General features: G+C 39.4%; 1 protein-coding gene across 4 annotated transcripts in view; it reads left to right on the forward strand.

Moving 5' to 3' along the window:
- zbtb40 (zinc finger and BTB domain containing 40) overlaps positions 1–20,532 on the forward strand; it is a 51,348-nt gene that overhangs the window by 21,263 nt on the left and 9,553 nt on the right. For all 4 annotated transcript variants that reach the window (XM_036151456.1, XM_036151455.1, XM_036151458.1 and 1 more), the window contains 5 exons: positions 1,911–2,117; positions 2,251–2,415; positions 7,713–7,927; positions 8,121–8,277; positions 8,850–9,094. In XM_036151456.1, the coding sequence (XP_036007349.1) occupies positions 1,911–2,117; positions 2,251–2,415; positions 7,713–7,927; positions 8,121–8,277; positions 8,850–9,094 (989 nt within the window). The remainder of the gene's footprint in view (positions 1–1,910; positions 2,118–2,250; positions 2,416–7,712; positions 7,928–8,120; positions 8,278–8,849; positions 9,095–20,532) is intronic.

The raw sequence follows: 20,532 nt of genomic DNA on the forward strand, positions 1-20,532 counted from the left end.
TAAATCTCTGCAACATATTTAAATGCATAACACATGAAAATAAACAAACTGGATCATACAGGAGTTATGAATTATATAAGACCATTGATGTCTTAACAGAATACGTTCCTTTTTAACAAAACAAAACAAAAAACACACCCTCAGTAACACCTGGGTTACACACATATATATATATATATATATATATATATATATATATGTGTGTGTGTGTGTGTATATATATATATATGTGTATATATATATATATGACACAGGGTTTTTCCCATTTCACTGTGAGTAAAGGACAGTTGGAAAAGGACTATTTCTTCAGCTAAAACAGTTAACAGGCCTGCAACGATTTGACCAATCTGTATAATCTGACCCAATCTGTATAATATGATTGAACTTGACTTTGTAAAGTGCCTTGAGATGACATGTTTCATGATTTGGCGCTATATAAATAAAATTGAATTGAATTGAATTGAATTGTTTCCCGCAGCGCTATCTTGGCGAAGCGGCCAAGATAGACTCACTCTACCGCCTCACCAACATTCCAAAAAAAAAAAAAAAACTAACTCGATATGCTTGCAAGTTTATTTGACGTTAACACGCATTTTTTTGTTGTTGCTTTTGCGCGATAACATGCAAATTCAACCGAAACAGGTCCACCCCTTAGTAATGGGCGGTCGTTAAAGCCATTAAGCCAGCATGTTATCTAAGCCATTACAAGGCCTTTGTTTACATAGTAGTAGCATGGTAGTAGTATAAAGCTTGTTACTCCACATTACTCCAGACTTTTTGAATTGAGAAAGCTTCCTGGAGAGGAAGCGAAACGTCTTCAACTACGAAAAACAAGTCCAGTTGCTTTGTTTTTTACTTTTTTGGAATGACCATGACCTGGATGACTTAGAACCTTGACCAGCATTCCCATGCAGTTTTCAGTTGGGTGTTGTATCTGTAAAGTTTCTCTTTATAGATGTAATTGTGAACATGGAGTCCGGTCTCTCGCTACAAGCATTCACCTTTGCAACACTCCTTTTTTCACTTCTAACAGGTGGAGCACTTTCTGCACGGAGATTTTTCTTCTCCTTAAAGCCGTTTAATTGGAGCAATGAAATCAATTATGTCTAAAACCTTAGACTGAAAGTTATCTACTAGTTAATTTACTCAGTTACAGAACAAAGTGGAAGTAGAAGATTACGCTTGTTTAAAGGTTTCAGTAGCATTGTCTTTAAAGATGTGTTTTCTTATGTCACTTTGGCTGGCTCAGTCATTATCCTTTCAAAGATAACAGCAAGGTGATCAGATAGGGCAACATCAGTTATACGGACCTTGGAAATGTTTAGACCTTTAGTGATGATCAAGTCTAAAATATGTCCCTGTTTGTGTGTTGTTGTGGGTTGTTTAAAATATTGAGTTAAGCAAAAATGTCACATAGTTCTTTTGCACTTCTGTCTTCAAGGTTGTCAACATGATAGTTAAAATCTCCTACAATAATTAAAGAGTTGTAATTAACACAAATCACAGATAGGTGGTCATTAAAACGTTTTAAAACGTTTGATTTAGACTTATGAGGCCTATAAACATTCAAGAACATAGTCTGTACCGGGCTATTTACCTGGAGAGTGAAATTTCACCAGAAACACTTTTTTACAATTTTGTGAATCATAAAAAGATCTGTTTCAGTGACACTTAATATTTGTCACAATGGATGGTTTAAACTTGGTTTCAAAGTTTCCTATCTTTAAATTATTTCTAAGAACAATGTAAATATTATTATACTTACAATAAGATTTCTGCAGCTAACTGTGATGTTGGTATCGTGGTCACAATAGTTCAGTTTAGCTATTAAAAAACTACAATTACTGCATATTTCTAGGAAAAAAATTATTCATCCAAATCCACTTCCAACTAAACATGTGATGTTTCAGGTTTGGTTTACCACAAGCAAGCAGAGCACTTTGAAGTGAAGCCATTTGCCTGCGAGGAATGTGGTGCAATGTTTGGAGCCAACTCTTCTCTGAAGAATCACATGAGACTCCATACAGGAGAGAAACCCTACCACTGCCAACACTGTGACATGAGCTTCACTGTAGCAGCTGCACTTGCTTACCACACCAAGAAGAAACACTCTGAGGGTAGGATAATTTGACCCGTATGGCTTACTAGCAACATGTTGGAATTATTTCTAGGTTAAATATGTCTTACCTGATTGAAATTTTTTTTTCATCAGCTGGGTTTTGTATACTGAATGTTGTGCTTTTTTTCCAGGAAAAATGTATGTGTGTCAGTATTGTAAGGCTGTCTTCGCCCAATCCATTGAGCTCACACGTCATGTACGGACACACACTGGTGACCGGCCTTATGTGTGTCGAGAATGTGGGAAGGGCTACAGCCAGGCCAGCGGACTTACTGTGCACCTGCAAACCTTTCATAGTAAGAAACCTAAAGTACATTTTCATCTTTTCCTTCATTTAGACTCACAGTGTTATGTTTAGCATCAAAGATCATTAAAGGTACACAAAGGTTTGTCATTAAGGGTTGTATCTCTCTATGTAATGAAGCATTTAGGTTGTTCTGAAGTCTGAGTGAACTGGATCAAAGACTTCTCCTACACATAGGGATGTATTAATAAGTGAATTGCGCATTGCGTTTGCGCATACACGAGTCATACGAGTTTGAAGATTTCTGGGTAAAAAACCTTACTGTCACTGCAATTTGTGTGGAGTGTGGGTAGCAGACATGAACATAAGGCTCAAAGGCATTGGTTTTAAGGCATTAAAAGCCTTAATATACGTGCCGTACAATGACCGATGCACTTTGTGCCGTACAATGACCAGTGCACTTTGTGCCATGTTCAATTGCTCTAATATGGAATTTATAGACTTTAACGGTGGCAGGAAACACACAATTGCAAGGCTCCACCGAGTTCATCCAAGACAGAAAGAAGAAATGCGTTGTAAACCTCTGTTCACTCTTCACAATTTCACGACAGAAAAGAAAGATCCAGATGTACGTAAAAGATGGATGTGCTGTCACACATCTAATATATGCCGTCAGTATATATCCCCATGCCCTGGGGCATCTCGAGACCATCAACCTGTACTTTGCTTCAGAGGTGCGAGTCACAAGACCACCGCGGTGAACGTAGTACCTGCTTCCAGCCCCTTCACCCCTCACTGAAGAAAATACCTGTCTCTCCCTCACCTGTGTGGCTCTCTGTTTTTTGCCACCCCCATCTCTTAAGACTAGAATTGAACTTTATTGTCATTGCCCTTCCCTGGGCAGCCATGTTATCGTGGTAGAGGGGTTTGAGTGTCCCAATGACCCTAGGAGCTATGCTGTCAGGGTCTTTATGCCCCCAGCAGGGTCACTCAAGGCAGACAGGTCCTAGGTGAGGGACAAGCAAAGAGCAGCCCAAAGACCCCTTATGATGAGTACGATAAATGGACGTAGCGTTCCTTCACCTGGACGTGGGTCACAGAGGCCCCACTCTGGAGCCAGGCCTGGAGGTGGGGCACGCTGGCGAGCACCTGGTGGCCGGGCTTGTACCCGAAGAGGAACATGGGTTCCCCTTCGAATGGGCTCACCATTTATCGGAGGGGCCAAAGGGATCAGTGTGTTGTGTAATGGCTGGCGGTCGAGGGCGGGGACCTTGGAGTTCCGATCCTTGGCTGCAGAAGCTGGCTCTTGGGATGTGGAATGTTAGCTCTCTGGTGGGGAAGGAGCCTGAGCTAGTGCGTGAACAAATACATGGACTAGTTTTTCAGCATCACTCCTGGACAAAATCTTTTTAATTTTGGCAATATTCCAGAGGTTACAAAACGAAACCCTGGAAACCTGTTTAATATGGGATTTAAATTACATGTCTTGGTAAAAAAATAACACCAAGATTTTTTACTTTATTACCAGAGACCAAGTTAATGCCATCCAGATTAAGTGAATGATTAAGAAGTAATTTTTTTGAGGACTCTGGTCCAAATATGACAACTTCTGTCTTGTCAGAATTTAAAAGCAGGAAAGCAGGTTTTGAAGTCATCAAGACATGCCTGTGGTCGAAGTAATTGATTGGATTTATCAGGATTTATTGATAAATATAGCTGAGTGTCATCAGCATAACTGTGGAAATTAATCCCATGCTGTCTGATAATTTTACCAATCGGAAGCATATATATATATATATATATATATATATAGTAAAGAGAACTGGCCCAAGAGCTGAACCCTGTGGTACTCCATGAGTGACCCTAGAGTTTAAAGATTTATTATTAACATGAACAAACTGGAATCTGTCAGACAGATAAGATTTAAACCAGCCTAATGCTTTCCCTTAATCCCTACAGTATGTTCAAGTCTTTCTACGAGAATATTGTGATCAACTGCAGCCAATGCAGCCCTGAGATCTAACAGAACTGACACAAGTCCATTATCTGAAAGCCATGAGAATATCATCACTGACCTTCACCAGAGCTCCTTCTGCGCTATGATGAGCTCTGAAGCCTGACTGAAACCCTTCAAATAGGTCGTTACTTTGTAAATGTTGACATACTTAATTAGCAACTACTTTCTCAAGAATTTTAGATAATGAAAGAAGATTAGAGATTGGTCTGTAATTTATTAAATAATTTTAATCAAGAGAGGGACCCTTAAGTAAAGGTTTAATAACTGCTACTTTTAAAGCCTGTGGCACTGCAAAAACGAAACTTAAAATAAGTAAAGTTTTCTTAAAATATCTGTCCTTGATTTGAGCTGGTAAATAAGATGATCTGCCAATGGAATAAGATTTTTGCACTTAAAATCAGAGCAACTTATCTCCATCGTCTTATTTCAAGTGCAAGATGTCTAATTATCTTATTTTAGAGGTCAAAATACTCATTCCATTGGCAGATAATATCATTTACCTGCTCAAATCAAGGGCAAAAACACAAATTTTAAGAACATTTTACTTATTTTTAGGTCTGTTTTTGCAGTGGGTACGTATCTATAGATTAGGATAGATTCTTAGTGGTCCTACTGCCATTTTCAGAAATGCACCCCTCCTGGTCAGAAATAACCAATCACCCAAAATAATGTCCAATAAAGGTTTTTGCATATGTATCAAGCAGAGCACTATAGCAAAAGCAAAAATTTTCCACTTTTGAAAGTTTATCTGTTGGGCTCTCTTTGGCATTAAGAAAGCAATTCTTAGTGCTACACTGCCAGACAGAACACATTAAAAAATTAGAAAAAAAGAAACAACTAACCAAGGCCTTAAAAATGGCTGGCTCTGACACTGATTGATTAAAACTGTTAGCAGTGTCAGTCACTCACTCCCCCACACAGCATTACTGGCATTCAAGCTCAAGTTTTCTAGTGGGTTGCAGCTGTGCTGAGAAATGGTGGAGAAACAACCTCCTTTATAGAGAAAATGCCAATTTCTGAAGTGGCATCTGCTCAGAAAACAAAACACAGGTGAACATTGTAGTAGCATGGCTGGCTCCGCTGGTGGGGAGGAGCTGTGGAGAAAGGGCTGCAGCAAAGCAGAGAGCAAGGGGTAGGGACCTGTAAGTTGTGCTTATTCAAATTTTCAGGCTAAGTCCACAGTTTTCTCAAAACTGCCATCTGCAGGAATCAGCCATGTTTACCCTATAAATAGATTACTTTGCCAGTGATGATGATGATCATGTTTACCTTCAGATTCATTTGGAAAAGTTACACAAAAGTTACATGTAAAGACTACTTATGATCACTAAGATGATACATCCAGTGATAATTCCTTTCTTCAAACTTGTGCCACTCTGGGATGGTTGATTCAGGTGAGACTCTCCGGTGAGAAGTTTAAAGCTTGTGAGATATGGAACCATGGCCTTTGCGAAGTCCAGCCACAAGGCAGCCAGGTCTTCCTTGTTTTCTCTGGCTCCCCTGTCTAGTACAAACGGCTGTGTGACATCCCAGTACCTTTTGAATCCCTCCTTTCTGAAATATGAGTGAGTTCCTAAGGACACAGTTGGTACACAGACCTATTGATTCGAATCCTTAAACTGCAGTCTTAGGAATGGTAAAACCTTTGGAAACCCAAACAGAATGCAGGATGATGTTATTTACATGCCTTCTTGCTCAGAAACTAGTTTTGATGAACTGGAAGCAAGCAGTGTCCCCTACCTATGCAAACTGGTTGAGAGATGCACCTGGACTTGGAGAAGATCAAGTTTAGTTTACTAGGACGAAAGGACTAATTTGCGAGAGTAGGGACACTTTTTTAACCACTTTAGAAAGGCAAACATTTTATAAAAGTATGCATTGTTATGATTTAATGTTTTAACGCTATGTATTGGGCTATATAACATAAGATAGGCTATCATGCACCTCTTCAGTTGTTTTTTGTTTTTGGTTTGTGGCGTTTCCTGGCTCTCCAAATGTAATCAAGTGTTCAGAATCCTTACAAGATATCACATTAAACAATAAAAATATATGCACTTACATGTATCCTGTAACCTCAGTTGAGTTGTTTTTGTAACCTGTCCAAAAAAAAAAAAAAAAACAATAAAAAAAACATTTGAAAAAAAAAAAAGAATCCCTAAAGAGATAGTCTGTCAGCCGTGTGACTACAACACTGAAGAATATTTTCGCCTCAACACTTAGCACCAAGATGGCCCTGGACTGATGAATTTTATGTGACCCTTAAAATCCAGAGCTGGGACAGGTGGTTCTGTCATAAACTCACATGGGCCCAGGACTTGCTACTGGAGGACATCAGGGTCTATTTCTGTCTCTCTGCTGAGTTCTCCTACTGTTTTCCAATTTGCATTGCTTGTTGTCATTTCAGCTTTTAACTTTTTGTTCTGTCTTTTTTTTCTTCATAGTAGATAAAACTGGTCTGGCCTTCTGTTAGTTGTGACATCATCCAGGGAACACAGATCATTCATTATTACCATCTAATGTAGAACAGATTCCTGGATCAATGTGTGCTTCTGTGCTTGTTTGTCTCTCTTGTTGTGTCTTTGCTCTGTCTTCTCTAACTTCCAGTCGGTCGAGGCAGATGACCGTTCATACTTAGCCCGGTTCTGCTGGAGGTTTTGCTTCCCGTTAAAGGGGAGTTTTTCTTTCCGCTGTCGCTTCATGCTTGCTCAGTATGAGGGATTGCTGCAAAGCCATGGACAATGCAGACGACTCTCCCTGTGGCTCTACGCTTCTTCACGAGGAGTGAATGCTGCTTGTCAGGACTTTGATGCAATTATCTCTTTTCCCTTAGATAGGAAACTTTTTTGAGCAATCTGTATAATCTGACCCAATCTGTATAATCAGTACAGTCTTTTCCCATCTGCTACCGGCCTTATGAACAAGGCCAAGAGCCGCCCGTGAAACTGGACACTGTCTCTCTCCCCCGTTCAGGACTTACAAGCTTCTGTGTTACATTAACACACAGTCTACTGAGTGTTATAGCTTCTGTATATATATCCTTTTTATTTTATTGTATTATTTTTTTGTCTGCACCATCAACAACAAGTCAAATTCCTTGTAGGTGCAAACCTACTTGGCGATTAAACTTGATACTGATTCATTCTGATTCTGGTCCTTTAAATATAAATAAACCTATTAGAATGGGCATTTTGTCATCAACAAAAGAATGTTTATTGTTGGAATACTGGTTTTTGTTTTAGTTGGGTGTGAAATTTTTTGAAAATGTGAGTAAATGCAGTAAACGGACTTATTATGGTGTGTGTGCTGACTCAGTTTCCTGCTTTCGTTATCAGACCTGTCAGAACCTCATGACTGTAAGAAGTGTTGCCTCAGCTTCTCTACCCTGGAGCAGCATCAGAAACACATTCAGGAGTTCCACCCAAAGGAGTTCCATAAGTGCAGCACATGCAGCAAGGTGTTCCAGAGCGTTGCCCTGCTTGACAAACATAAAGCAACTCACTCTGGAAGCAAGCCATTCAGCTGTCAGCTCTGCAACAAATCATACCAGGTAAGATGATCTGGATCAGTCTGATGGAGTCTGGTCTGTTTTATTTATTTGAATTTCAATTGCTATAGAAAGATGGTCATAGTGAAGGCATATAATTCAATGGAAAAGGATCCAAAGTGATCTCTCTCTCTCTCTCTCTCTCTCTCTCTCTCTCTTTTCTCTCTCTCTCTTTTTTTTTTTTTTTTTTCCACAGCAACTGTCAGGGCTGTGGTACCACAACAGAACCAATCATCCTGATGTTTTTGCCAGCCACACCGGGAAGCTCAAGACTTTGGTTCAGTGTGAGCTCTGCTTCAAGTTCTTTCCTGATGCTGCCAGTTTGTCCACACATCAGACCACCGCACACCAAGGTGAGAACTGTCTCATTGCTGCAGAGATGCTCTGCTCCTATGAAACTTCTCTCTCAGTAGGATATCCCACTGTTTATTTGTGTAACAGCATAATTAAAAAACACTTGGATGCTTCATTTTTGAATCTCCCAGTTGCACAGTCAGGATGTGAGATCAACATTAGAATCTGTGTGGTTTTGTGCCAATGATATAAAACAGGTAAAGTTAAAAAAAAAACAAAAAAAAAAAAACAGAACATTAAGTGGTCAGCAACTAGAAATGAAAAAATCTATTTTTCTCCCAGTGTTTTTTAAGTCTTATAATGTTAATTACATTAAAGAACATTACACATTGATATTCAGGGACAAACATGAACACATGAACATGGTCTTTCTGGAAGTATTTGGAACAAATGTTCTATCAGAGACACACTTCTCAGACATGCTGTCCAGATTTGTACCTTAACTCCTCATTAAAAAGTCCCACAGGCCGATTCTACGATGACCCAACATTTGTCTTCACTTTTGAAAATTTAGACTGTAGAAGATAAAGCAGCGTCCATGCAGTCCTCACATATATGTGCTCATCTTTAGCCTCAGAGTCGGCGACTGTGTGCTGTTTCTACTGTAAGGCCGAGCTGGGCAGTGGAGATAAATCACAGGAGCACATCTGTAGTCGGCCCATCGGACAGGGTACAGATGGGTTCTGCTGCCCCCTGTGCTCTCTGATCTGCGTCTCCCAGCTGGAGCTTCAGGAGCACCTGCTGTCCTGTCACATGGAGCTGGAGCCAGAGAGCACTACGGCAGGAGCCGAGGCAAACACCTCCACCACTTACACGGTAACACCAGCTTCAAACTGATTTCTCCCTTTTGTTAGTTAGACAAATGGTCATTATTGCTCTGAGTGGTTAAAAAGCTTGCTGATAAGTTGCTAAGAGATCTTTAGAGAACAGTCTAAACCTTTTTGAGATTATTATTAATCTGGTTAGGGCTGCATATGTACTGTATTTTTCGGACTATAAGGTGCGTTTAAAATCCTTAAATCTTCTGAAAAATGTATGGTGTGCCTTATAGACGATTAAAGTTGTGCTTACTGACCCATTTTATGTTGTACAATGCACTCAACAATCTGTTAAAATGTGTAAGTACGACTTTGGTAAGCAACGAAGCCGTTCCACTCAATGAATATTCGGAGCATTACGGTGTAGGTACCAGATCGACTCGGGTGGTAAGATCGGCTCGAGCGCTTCCCGATGACGTCATCATATGGCAAATCCACTCAAACAAACAAACATTATGCCCGCGGTCTCCATTTGTTACAAATCAATTTTATTTTGTTAATTTACCGTTATTTTCCAGTAACTTAATCAACGCATGAAAACTTTGAACATCTTTTTGGAATGCTTCTGTGGTAGTCTGACAATTTAATCTGTAATTTTGCCGGATCAAAGTTACATCTTAAGAGAAATTTCCTTCCTCCAATTTTTTTTTAAAAGTTGTGAAGGGAAAATAAACCATAAACTCTTTTAATTTTTAATAAAAGTCTGCAGCCATTTTAATTTAATCACGGCATTCATCACTTTAAAATCAATACCGTTTATTCCTCCTTTTTCTACTGATATTACTATGTCGTTCTTTCTGATCACATGTTTTTTATTATTCCAGATGAAATTGTGATGAATTTGATTAATTTTTTATTGTAGTATTTGGTATATTTAAGATATATTAATCTGGCTATCCCTTCCGTTTTTGTTAACAATATTCTTCCAAAAATTGAGCCAACTGTCAAAAATTTGTTGATTTTTTTGTAAAATGGCTTGAATATTTGTTGTAACATTTCCAGTGTGGTCCTTGTTAATCATTATAGCTAAATATTTTACCTAATTTTTATCAATTAAAGTGGGTTGATTATTTTGAATTGCTAAGATTTCACATTTTCTATGTTCATCTTTAAGCCTGAAGCTTTTGAGAAAAAAGAAACCGTTAAATTAACTAGATAAAATTGATTCGTTACAAATGCAGAGCGCGGGCTCAATGTAGTTTGTTTGAGTGGCGTTGCCATAATGTGACGTCATCGGGAGGCGCAAGGCCCATGGAGACTTGGTGACGTCATCGGAAGGCGCAGGGACCATGGAGAATTTCTTCGTAAAATTGTCCGTTTACAAACCGCAATCCCGCTCTCGAATAAAACCTACACCCCGCTATAATTACTTTAGTAAGTTGTCCAGACCAATCACAATGTTTTGCACAATTGTGCAAACGTTAAACCAATCATTTATAGTGACGTCATCAGAAGGTGCAGGCCCCCAAGCCGATCTGACCACCCGAGTCGATCTGGTACCTACAACGGTACACTGTGTCACTACCTGATCAGACCCCTGAGCTGTCTACAAGACTGCCTGACTGTAATGTCGAAACAAGAAGTGCATTCATGTAAACGCCCCCACATACTTGGGTGTAGTTCACGGAGGTCCGCGCATACTCAAGGTGTACTAAAGGTGGACTCCTACTGAGGAGTCCGTGTACTCCTAACGACCAGGAGTCGTTAGGCTCATCGTCTGCCTGGCTCACAGGAGAAATTTCTATTGCAGATGTCTGTGCATCACAGAAGCCTGTTTTTCGTTAACTGATTAGTTCGCCTTTGTTCTTTTTTACAAGGTTAACCGTTACATCAAGCTGCATGTTGGTTGACTGTAGAAGCTTGCTTGTGATGTTAATTTTAGACAAAATGTCACAACAGACAACACAACAAATCTGAAACCTAAATGAACCTATCTCCTCCGCTAGGGAGTTGGCTTCAACAGCCACTACAGGGTCAGTTGCTTTACTTCTCACTTCTAGCAGGGCTTCCCTCACCCTTCTCCCTTCTCGGACTGGTAGCGCAAAGCTTCAATACTTTTTATCTGGCTTTCCCAGTGTGTCTCACTCCAGGACCTGAGGGTGATGTCAACAAACTTCCTTGAGATGTCCCACCTTTGAGTGGATCCAGCGAACAAATTGTACACCTTCTCCACATTTCCAAAAAAACAGAAGCATCCTTTTTTGTTGCAGTCTCAGATGCTTTAGCCGCATCTGAGACTGTCAGATTTAGTGTATGAGAAGGCACTTAAAAAGCTCTTGGATTCTTAACCAATAGCCTAGCCTGCACACAGTGTTTCCCGCAGCACTATCTTGGCGAGGCGGGCGCCTCGCCAAACTCACGCTATCGCCTCGCCAACATTCCAAAATAAAAAAATAAAAACAAAGTTATAATTCATTGCCAGGCCCAGACAATTTTCTTTGATCATTCGAGGAGACGTGTGGGGGGAAAAAAACGTCTTCATCGTCATCATCATCATCATCGGTGAACTATATGTGGAAAGGTAAGTAGTTAATTAAAACTGCAGGGCAGTCAAAAGTAACCGGTCAACGGCGACAAATCGCCGTCTATAACAACTATTGCCGCCGCCTACATTTCCCCGATTATACATCCCAAAAATCACCTTTGCATCTGTCTCCACTGAGAGCAACATTAACAAGTGATTGGGCTCCTTGTTCCAACCGAGATGCTACTTTTCCGATCAAAACACAGATTGGTGTTAAGCCGAAAAGTGCATCCCTGCCGAGATATGCATTCCCTGTCATGGGAGCACGCCTCGCTCTGTACAACTGAATATCGAAGAAGAAAACGGATTAAAATGTGACCAATGCAGTTACTTGTTCTTAAATTAATGATATCAAAACGTTTTATTAAACCTCTTGTGGGGAAAAAAACTGGTGTTATTTGCAGATTCGTTTACAAAATTACGGGTGTTATCCATCCATCCATCCATCCATCCTATTTCTGATCCGCTTAATCCCTCATGGGGTCGCGTGGGTTGCTGGTGCCTATCTCCAGCGTTCACCGGGCGAGAGGCGGGGTTCACCCTGCACCAGTCTGTCGCAGGGCTACGGGTGTTATGAACAACATTAAATCCAAAGTTTTTATCCGAGGTACGGCTGATTTATTTGTTGTGGTCTCTTGTCATTCACACACAACAATAAACCGTGAGAGCCGACGTGAGTTTTGAAACTGCAAAGCTTTGTCTTAAGCGGAAGATCAAACGTGCATCTACACAGCACAGCGTTCATAGACCAGTGTGATGCCTTCGCGAGCGTCAGAAAGCTATGGTGCATTCAGGAGCATGGGACATTTCAAACTTACAAGGAAAGAGGCATAAAACGGAATAGAACTGAACTCATACAGTAATTATACAGTAATTAGTAATTTATCCACAAACAGTGTGGGCTTTCTTACAATACTGAATGCTCTATAATTGTATTTCTGATATTTTTTGATTATGCACATCTGTTAGCTTTTTATTCTGAAAAATCTATAATGTTACATATAATATAATATTACAGCAGCAAATTATCAAAGTTTTTCAGGAGATGCATTTTGTGTTCGTCTCTAGAATCCTCGCTGATGATATGATATCATGTGTGTGATGAGTGCAAGTGAAATTAAACTGAGATAAGAGATTTCGAAAGAGCCATTTGACTGAAATAAATTCAACATGTAAATTCAATTTGAAATTCCAACACTGTATTTTTATCATAAAAATTCGACTTTGTTTGTGAAGAAATGTTACAATCATTTTTAGAACAGAACTGTGAACAATAATAATAAGATGAATAGGAAACACGGAAACTGCGGGAAACACTGCCTGCACACCTTTGTTTTTTTCCCTTCATATTAGTCCCATTGCCATAGGACTGCCCCTGACAGTCCTGAAAAGGCATCTAATCCTTAAGCCTGTTGAGGATTAGATTGGACAAACCCAGGCCAGTGGATTCTGGAGCTATCAGATATCCTAAAAAGTGCTCTTTTATTTCTGGTGTTGTCCCCAGAGTGACTGTGCGCACCGCAACAGACATTTGTTAATGGTGACTAACATCAGGTGTACAGTCTAAAATTCTTGAATAATATTAGCAGTCCTTGATTTCTGCCACCATTACCTCAATTATTTTGTCACTGACACACTTTATCAGCTCATTCTGGATACTCTTACCCAGGTACGTGTTGTGCTGCATACCACTATCAATTCGTCTGATGTGGTCTTTTAACACCGGGTCAAATTTTGCCATTAGTTCCACCTCTTTATCAACCCTCCAGACCACTATGGTCGTCTGGCCTCAGCCTTCTCTGCATACCTAGAGCCAGAACCAAACACGGAGAAGCAGCATTTAGTTCCTATGCTCCACTTATCTGGAACAAACTTCCAGAAAATTGTAAAAGTACTGAAAGCCTGAGTTCCTTTAAATCAAGATTAAAAACACATTTGTTTAGGATTGCCTTTGACTGTTCTAACTGAACTGTATTACTGAAATATAATTAGTTTACTTTGCATTCCAACTGTTTTTACTTGTTTGCTTTTAATTTTTATTTTTCCATGTTCTATTTTGTTTCTGCATTTTATTCCTGCTTGTTTTTATTCTGTTTTATTTTCCTATATTTTAATCATGTAAAGCACTTTGCATTGTCTCTGTACTGAAATGTGCTATATAAATAAATTTGCCTTGCCTTGCCTTTAACGAAGTTCCCATTGTTGGCCTGATGCAAAGTATCAACAAACCTCCTAAGTGCAAGATTCCTTTCTGCCAAAGACTGAATGATACTAGTCAAACGGATGAGAACATCTCTCCAACGATTTCTTTCTGCCTCCAAAAGGGCCATTTCTGTTGCATCAATAGTCTTCTGCTGAGAAAGATGGAGGGCAAAGGCTTTCCACTTCACCATATTATTGCAATGATCTTGACTATTCTCATGCTGTTTCAGTAAAGCACCTACATTTACCCAATCACGGTGTCCCTCTGTTGACAGTTTTGTGGACTTTCTCGAGAATAATTTGCAACAAAAGCAGTAAACCGCATCATTTTTCTTTGACTAAATTAACCAGCTTCGCTTGATTTTTTTCCACATTAACTAATTGTCTGTATGTATAGTGGTAGTGAAAGCTTTGTCCATCTGATTTCTTGGGGAAGGTAAAGGTATCACTCATTGGCACTGGCCAACTTCTTACCAGATCAATCCTTTCTGAGTCAGACAGGAATGCTGACCATTCAACTGGGTCAATTGGAGGAGCTGTTGATCTATTTTGATGGCTGGAGCTTATTGAGGGAGTGGATGGGAAATCTATAGCAGTGGGTGCAGATGTAGAAGGATCTGTAGGGACATTAGATTAAAAAAATAGAATAATAAAATAACATAACAGAATATTTTATAGTAAAGCCAACACAAAACAAAACCTTTTAGATTAACTGACCTATCATGCCAGCTGAGGTTGAAACCGATGTATCGGTGAATGTAAGTGCTTGTAACTGCTCCTCGCTTTCAGTCGCTTGTGCAGTGGATGAACCTGCAATGATAAAACAAACAAGTACATAAAAAGATAAATGTGTCATGTCATGTTAACAGTCTATGTAATCATTTGCCATCAAGAAAACCCTCACCTGCTGTATCATCAGCTGTGGAGGCACTGACACTCAATGAAACATTAGGGCCAGGTAGAGTTGGTTGTGCTCCAAAGTACTTCAACAGTGTTGCTGGAAAAAAAAAATAGCATTGCATAAGGGCATAATTGATTGAGCTGAATGAGTTTATTTTGCCATCATTACTTGCACGACAAGAAATTCCACACCACAGCTAATATTCATATTCTATTGGCAAATGAGGCATAATTGCAGTATAGTAAAAACTTAACATGGTGATCTACTGCATCTTATTAATATGAGGATAGCACTGCTACATCACTCACCACCATATTAATAACATTTAAGTCTATTTTCATTTTTTGGTATATTTTCTCATAAAGATCAATACCATCTCTCACCCAAGATCTTAATTAAATTCAATTCAGTTTCAGACCTGCAGTCTGAGAGCGAAGTGCTCTGTTAGGAACATACGGGGTAATCAGAGCTCTGATATATGATGGAGCTTGATTATTAAGGGCTTTATACGTTAGAAGAAGAATTTTAAATTATATTCTTGATTTAACAGGAAGCCAATGAAGGGAAGCTAAATTAGGAGAAATATGATCCTTCTTGTTGATTTTCATCAGAACTCTTGCTGCAGCATTTTGGATCAGCTGAAGACTTTGAACTGCATTTTGTAGACTTCATGATAGTAAAGAATTACAATAGTCCAGCCTTGAAGTAACAAATGTGGACTAGTTTTTCAGCATCAACCCTAGACAGAATGTTTCTAATTTTGGCGATATTCCTGAGGTGAAAAAAGGAAACTCTGGAAACCTGTTTAATATGGGATTTAAATGACATGTCTTGGTCGAAAACAACACCAAGATTTTTTACTTTATTACCAGAGACCAAGTTAATGCCATCCAGATTAAGTGATTGATTAAGAACTTTATTTTTTGAGGACTCTGGTCCAAAGATTACAACTTCTGTCTTGTCAGAATTTAAGTGCAGGAAATTTAAAGTCCAGCTTTTGATGTTATCAAGACATGACTGCAGTCGAAGTAACTGATTGGATTCATCAGGATTTATGGATAAATTTAGCTGAGTGTCATCAGCATAACAGTGGAAATTAATCCCATGCTGTCTGATAATTTTGCCAATCGGAAGCATATATATAGTAAAGAGAATTGGTCCAAGGACTGAACCCTGTGGTACTCCACAGGTGACCCTAGAGTTTGAGGAAGAGTTATTATTAACATGAACAAACTGGAATCTGTCCGACAGATAAGATTTAAACCAGCCTAATGCTTTTCCCTTAATCCCTACAGTATGCTCAAGTCTTTGTAGGAGAATATTGTGATCAACTGTATCAAATGCAGCACTGAGATCTAACAGGACAAGTATATACACAAGTCCATTATCTGAGGCCATGAGAATATCATTAGTGACCTTCACCAGAGCTGTTTCAGTGCTATGATGAGCTCTAAAGCCTGACTGAAACTCCTCAAGTAGGTCATTACTTTGTAAATGTTCACATAGTTGATTAGCAAATACTTTCTCAAGAATTTTAGATAAGAAAAGAGGATTAGATATAGGTCTGCAATTTACTAACTCATCTTGATCAAGAGATGGTTTCTTAAGTAAAGGTTTGATAACAGCTACTTTAAAAGCCTGTGGTACATATCCATTTACCAAGGATAGATTAGTCATGTCTAAAATAGGACCACTGATCAGAGGGAATACCTCCTTAAACAACTTGGTTGGGATTGGGTCTAACATGTAGAAGGTTTAGATGAAGCTAAAATTTTAGATAGCTCAGAAAGCTCTACTGCTTCTAAACAGTTCAGACACTGTGCAAGTTCTAAAAATTCCTCCAACGCTGCCTCACTTACTGAGGACGAGGTAATCATGTTTGGGAGGATGCCAATTGTTTTATTTTTAATGGAATCTTGTTAATCTTGTTATACAACAATAGACTGTCCTTCCAGATTAGGTAGGATTGCTCTTGGTGTGTAGAGCGCCATTTTCTCTCCAATTTCCTAACATTGTGCTTCAAGGAACGCAGCTCTGAATTAAAACAGGGAGCCAGCTTCCTGTGAAAGATCACCTTCTTTTTCAAGGGAGCTACATTGTCTAATGCAGAACGCAATGACAAAGTAATACCGTTAACAAAGACATTAATTTGTGAATGGGAAGAAACATTGCTGCTATCTGCAGGGTGTTTCTGCAATACTGAATATATTAAAAGGGGGACAGACTCCTAAAGTTTGATGCAGTATTGTCCGATAAAGATCTACTATAATGGAACCCTCTTTTGGGGGTGGAGAACTCAGTTAGATTAAACTCAAATGTTATTAAAAATGATAAGATAGGACAGGGTTGTGAGGAAATACTGTTAATTCTTCACAATCAATGCCATATGTCAGCACAAGGTCTAAAGTATGGAGCCAAGAGTGCGTTGGTTTATGCACATTTTGAGCAAAACCAATTGAATCTAGGATAGTTTTAAAGGCTACACTATGGTTATCACATTCTGTGTCAACATGAATGTTAAAATCACCCACTATAATAACCTTGTCAGTGTTTATCACCAAATCAGATAAGAAGCCTGACAACTGATCCAAAAACTGAGAGTAAGGGCCTGGTGGACGATACAAAACAACAAACTGTTACTGTTGTGTTTCACCGTGCCGTGTCTACGGTGAAGCACCCTCGGTGGACCCAGTTCGTTTTACCCAGTCAGGCGACCCCCACTTACTTTACTACCTTGAATGTAGGACGCATTAAACAGACAAGTATGCTTTTAGTTATATTTTATCTAGGTAAAGACAGAGAAATAGTTACAGTCACACCAGCGCTGATGGGCCCCTGATCGGCAGGAGGCCCCGAGTGCTCATCACACAAACATTATAAAGGGATCTCGGGACACACCCATACAAGGGCGGTACACATCCAAACTGTGACATCAGCAGGGAAGCTGTGTCACCTCCGGGGTGGTATCTGATAGATATGTGCCGGGATAAACAGCTTGTTCCACTTGACCTTGTTGATATCCTAACAGACCCCCTGATGATGTGTCATTATGGCACATCACCAAAGATGATCAACCAGTGGAACGACAGCTCTCAGTCTGTCTCTCTCCCAGAACAGTCGGTCATTCCGTCCAGTCCAAGCAATCCACGCACGTCAGCTTCCAGAGTCCATCCATCTGTGATCTCCATGGCAGTCGATAGTGCGGTTCAGTCTCTGGGGTCACACAATCTCTGCTGGTGTGACTGAAAAGCACTTTGTAAAAACCAGTCCAGTTGTCCGTTAGCCCCCCCTGTTGGTGTGCCCCAAAGGCACATCACAACGAAAACAGTTCCAAGGAATGGGCCGGACAAACCACAATGGAAACATCTTAGCATCAGTCAGCATGAATACTTCATAATTCAGCATTTTTTACTCAACACCACAGTCCAAGCCTTTTAACTACAATTTAGGGTTCAACTATTTGAGCTAGGCCTGTTTTAGGTTCCTATGCACACATTATTTTAAGTTTACTTTAGACTAGATAAGCTAAAGATGTACCTTAATCAAGGCCAAATTCGTCTACTCTACCCCCACCCCAAGAAACCTCCTACTCGGTCCTCCACTCTCCATTCCTATGGACAACCATCCATCACCTTCATACCTCACAAATCCAAGAGTACCAGCAGGGGGCATCAGAGGGCAGGCTGAGTCTTCATCACAAAAAACCATCTCTAAGAAATGGCAAAAAAGTGATGGAGCCCAGTCTAGGGGAATCCCACTCTGGGCCAATCTGAGCGAGAAGACACCCTGTATTGAATCTAAAAATTAGCCTTACCAAGTAATTTATGGATCTGTGATAGCCATCAGATCCTGGTTCTCTATATAACAAAGCAAAAAGATTGCAAGAACTGCAGGTCTTGGTGTGTGTGTCTGTAACAGAGAGTTTTCATTCTTAGTCATAAAGCCATAGCGATCAACATAATGCAACATCACAGTATAAACATCATAACACATAAAATCAAACATGGTGATGGAAGTCAGTGGAGAAGAGAAAGGAAAAAATCAGTTTTGTGATATAAAAAGAGTCTGTACGTCAATAACGCAAGTAAAAAACGTCAGGCCAGTCTGAGCACGTGGCAGACATGAATCTATTCGCGCATAAGTGGTCAGCTCAGTGTTCTCAGGCAACAGCTCCTTCATGGCAAACAGAAAGAAGAAAACATTAAAAAAAATCATAGGTCTCTGGCATGTACTCCCAAACTTCTTAAGTCCTCTTCTTGTTCCTCAGCATGGACAAAAACGATTTAGTTGGATGGTAATGAGAGTCCTGTCCTTTTTCAGGCAATAAGCATTTTATCCCCAGGAAAATGCTCTGTTGAGATGGTTGGCAGACACCAGGCCTTGTTTACTGTTGGATAACAGAAACAAGGTGTAATTAGTGTTCTTATCAAGACTCCCAATCCTTTTTACATTTACCTTCTTCAAACACTTTCACATCCAGATATTTCCGTTCACAATTATTATGCTCTTAGCTTAACCTCCTTTACTGTAATCATTAGATCTTGCATTACTCTTATATAAAAGAGAAATCTGAAAGTTCAACGTTATCTGCAGCAGCATTTCTCTATAATTCTTTCCCATGTGTGTCTCACCTTACAATTGTCCAACAGTTGAAAAGATCTCTGCAATAGAAATTTATCATCATATGTTTCATGGCTACTGTGAAACGGTTCATCTCAATTTATCTAGCACACAGGCAATTGTACTAAAACCTTTCAGAAACTTCTTACTGAACCAGCTCTAAAATACTTCACATTTTTCTAAAAAGTCCAACAAAAAAACCTTTAAGTTTGTAAAAGAAAGCTCTACTATATATATTTGCAGAATAATGTTGTGATATTAATAAGAAGCAGCCCTATGTACTTCTTGTCTTATTTTGAAAAGCTCAGCTAAGAGAAAGGAAGTGTGTGCATGCCCCTCGCCCACACGGAGTTGTGATTGGTTGCTATTCAGGAAGTGGGTGTAGCCCAGGGCGGAGACAGGAAGTAGTTCTGTGAATCACTTTCAGCTTGACATGCATCAACCCAAAAGACTTGTAGTTGAATGCGCCCTCCACCTAGAGCGAAGAGCAATTCTAACCCCATTAATTCCTGATTTTTTAATCACTTCTGGTTGTTTTAACAGACAGCTTTTGTAAGCGACCCTGGTTTTATCTTATGTCCCCCTGTTTGAATCTTGTTTGAAACAAACCTTTAAACTGTAGTATGCTGTGAGCAGTAAGTCATTGTTGCTTATTAGACACATCGCCCCCTGACCATGTAAGAAGCTCCATACTGCTCTAGGTCTTTAAACCTTTTTCAGTCATTCAACGTTAGTTTAATTGATAATACATCCAAGCATAACTATATCCCCAAGTAAATCAACCCTTTAACAAGTATCTAATTCTTGTTCTCATGTGTTTAGTTTATACCTGAAAAACTTTAAGCAGACATTACTCCGAGTGATTTTCTTACATTATTATTCATTTATTATTATTACCTTTGTGATCTTATATCACCCAGTGATCTATAAATCCTTATTTTATGTTTGCACCGTCTTGTCCCAGCAGATTAAAAATTCCCATTTTAGAATTTGCCTTTTTGTTTCATCAACCACTGTCTGTTGTAATCATTCAAGAAATTGTGCACTTCCTTTAAACCCTCTTAAATATTGACTACCCATTGGTAAATGATCAGCTTTAAGTCTTGCCCCTCTTTTAATTCTTTGTTTAGCCTTAGTATCTGCACCTTAAATTGACGAATAGTGGAATTCTTTGTATAAACACTTCTCT

This window comes from Fundulus heteroclitus, chromosome 20 (genome assembly GCF_011125445.2).
Source record: "Fundulus heteroclitus isolate FHET01 chromosome 20, MU-UCD_Fhet_4.1, whole genome shotgun sequence".
Taxonomy (NCBI): Eukaryota; Metazoa; Chordata; class Actinopteri; order Cyprinodontiformes; family Fundulidae; genus Fundulus; species Fundulus heteroclitus.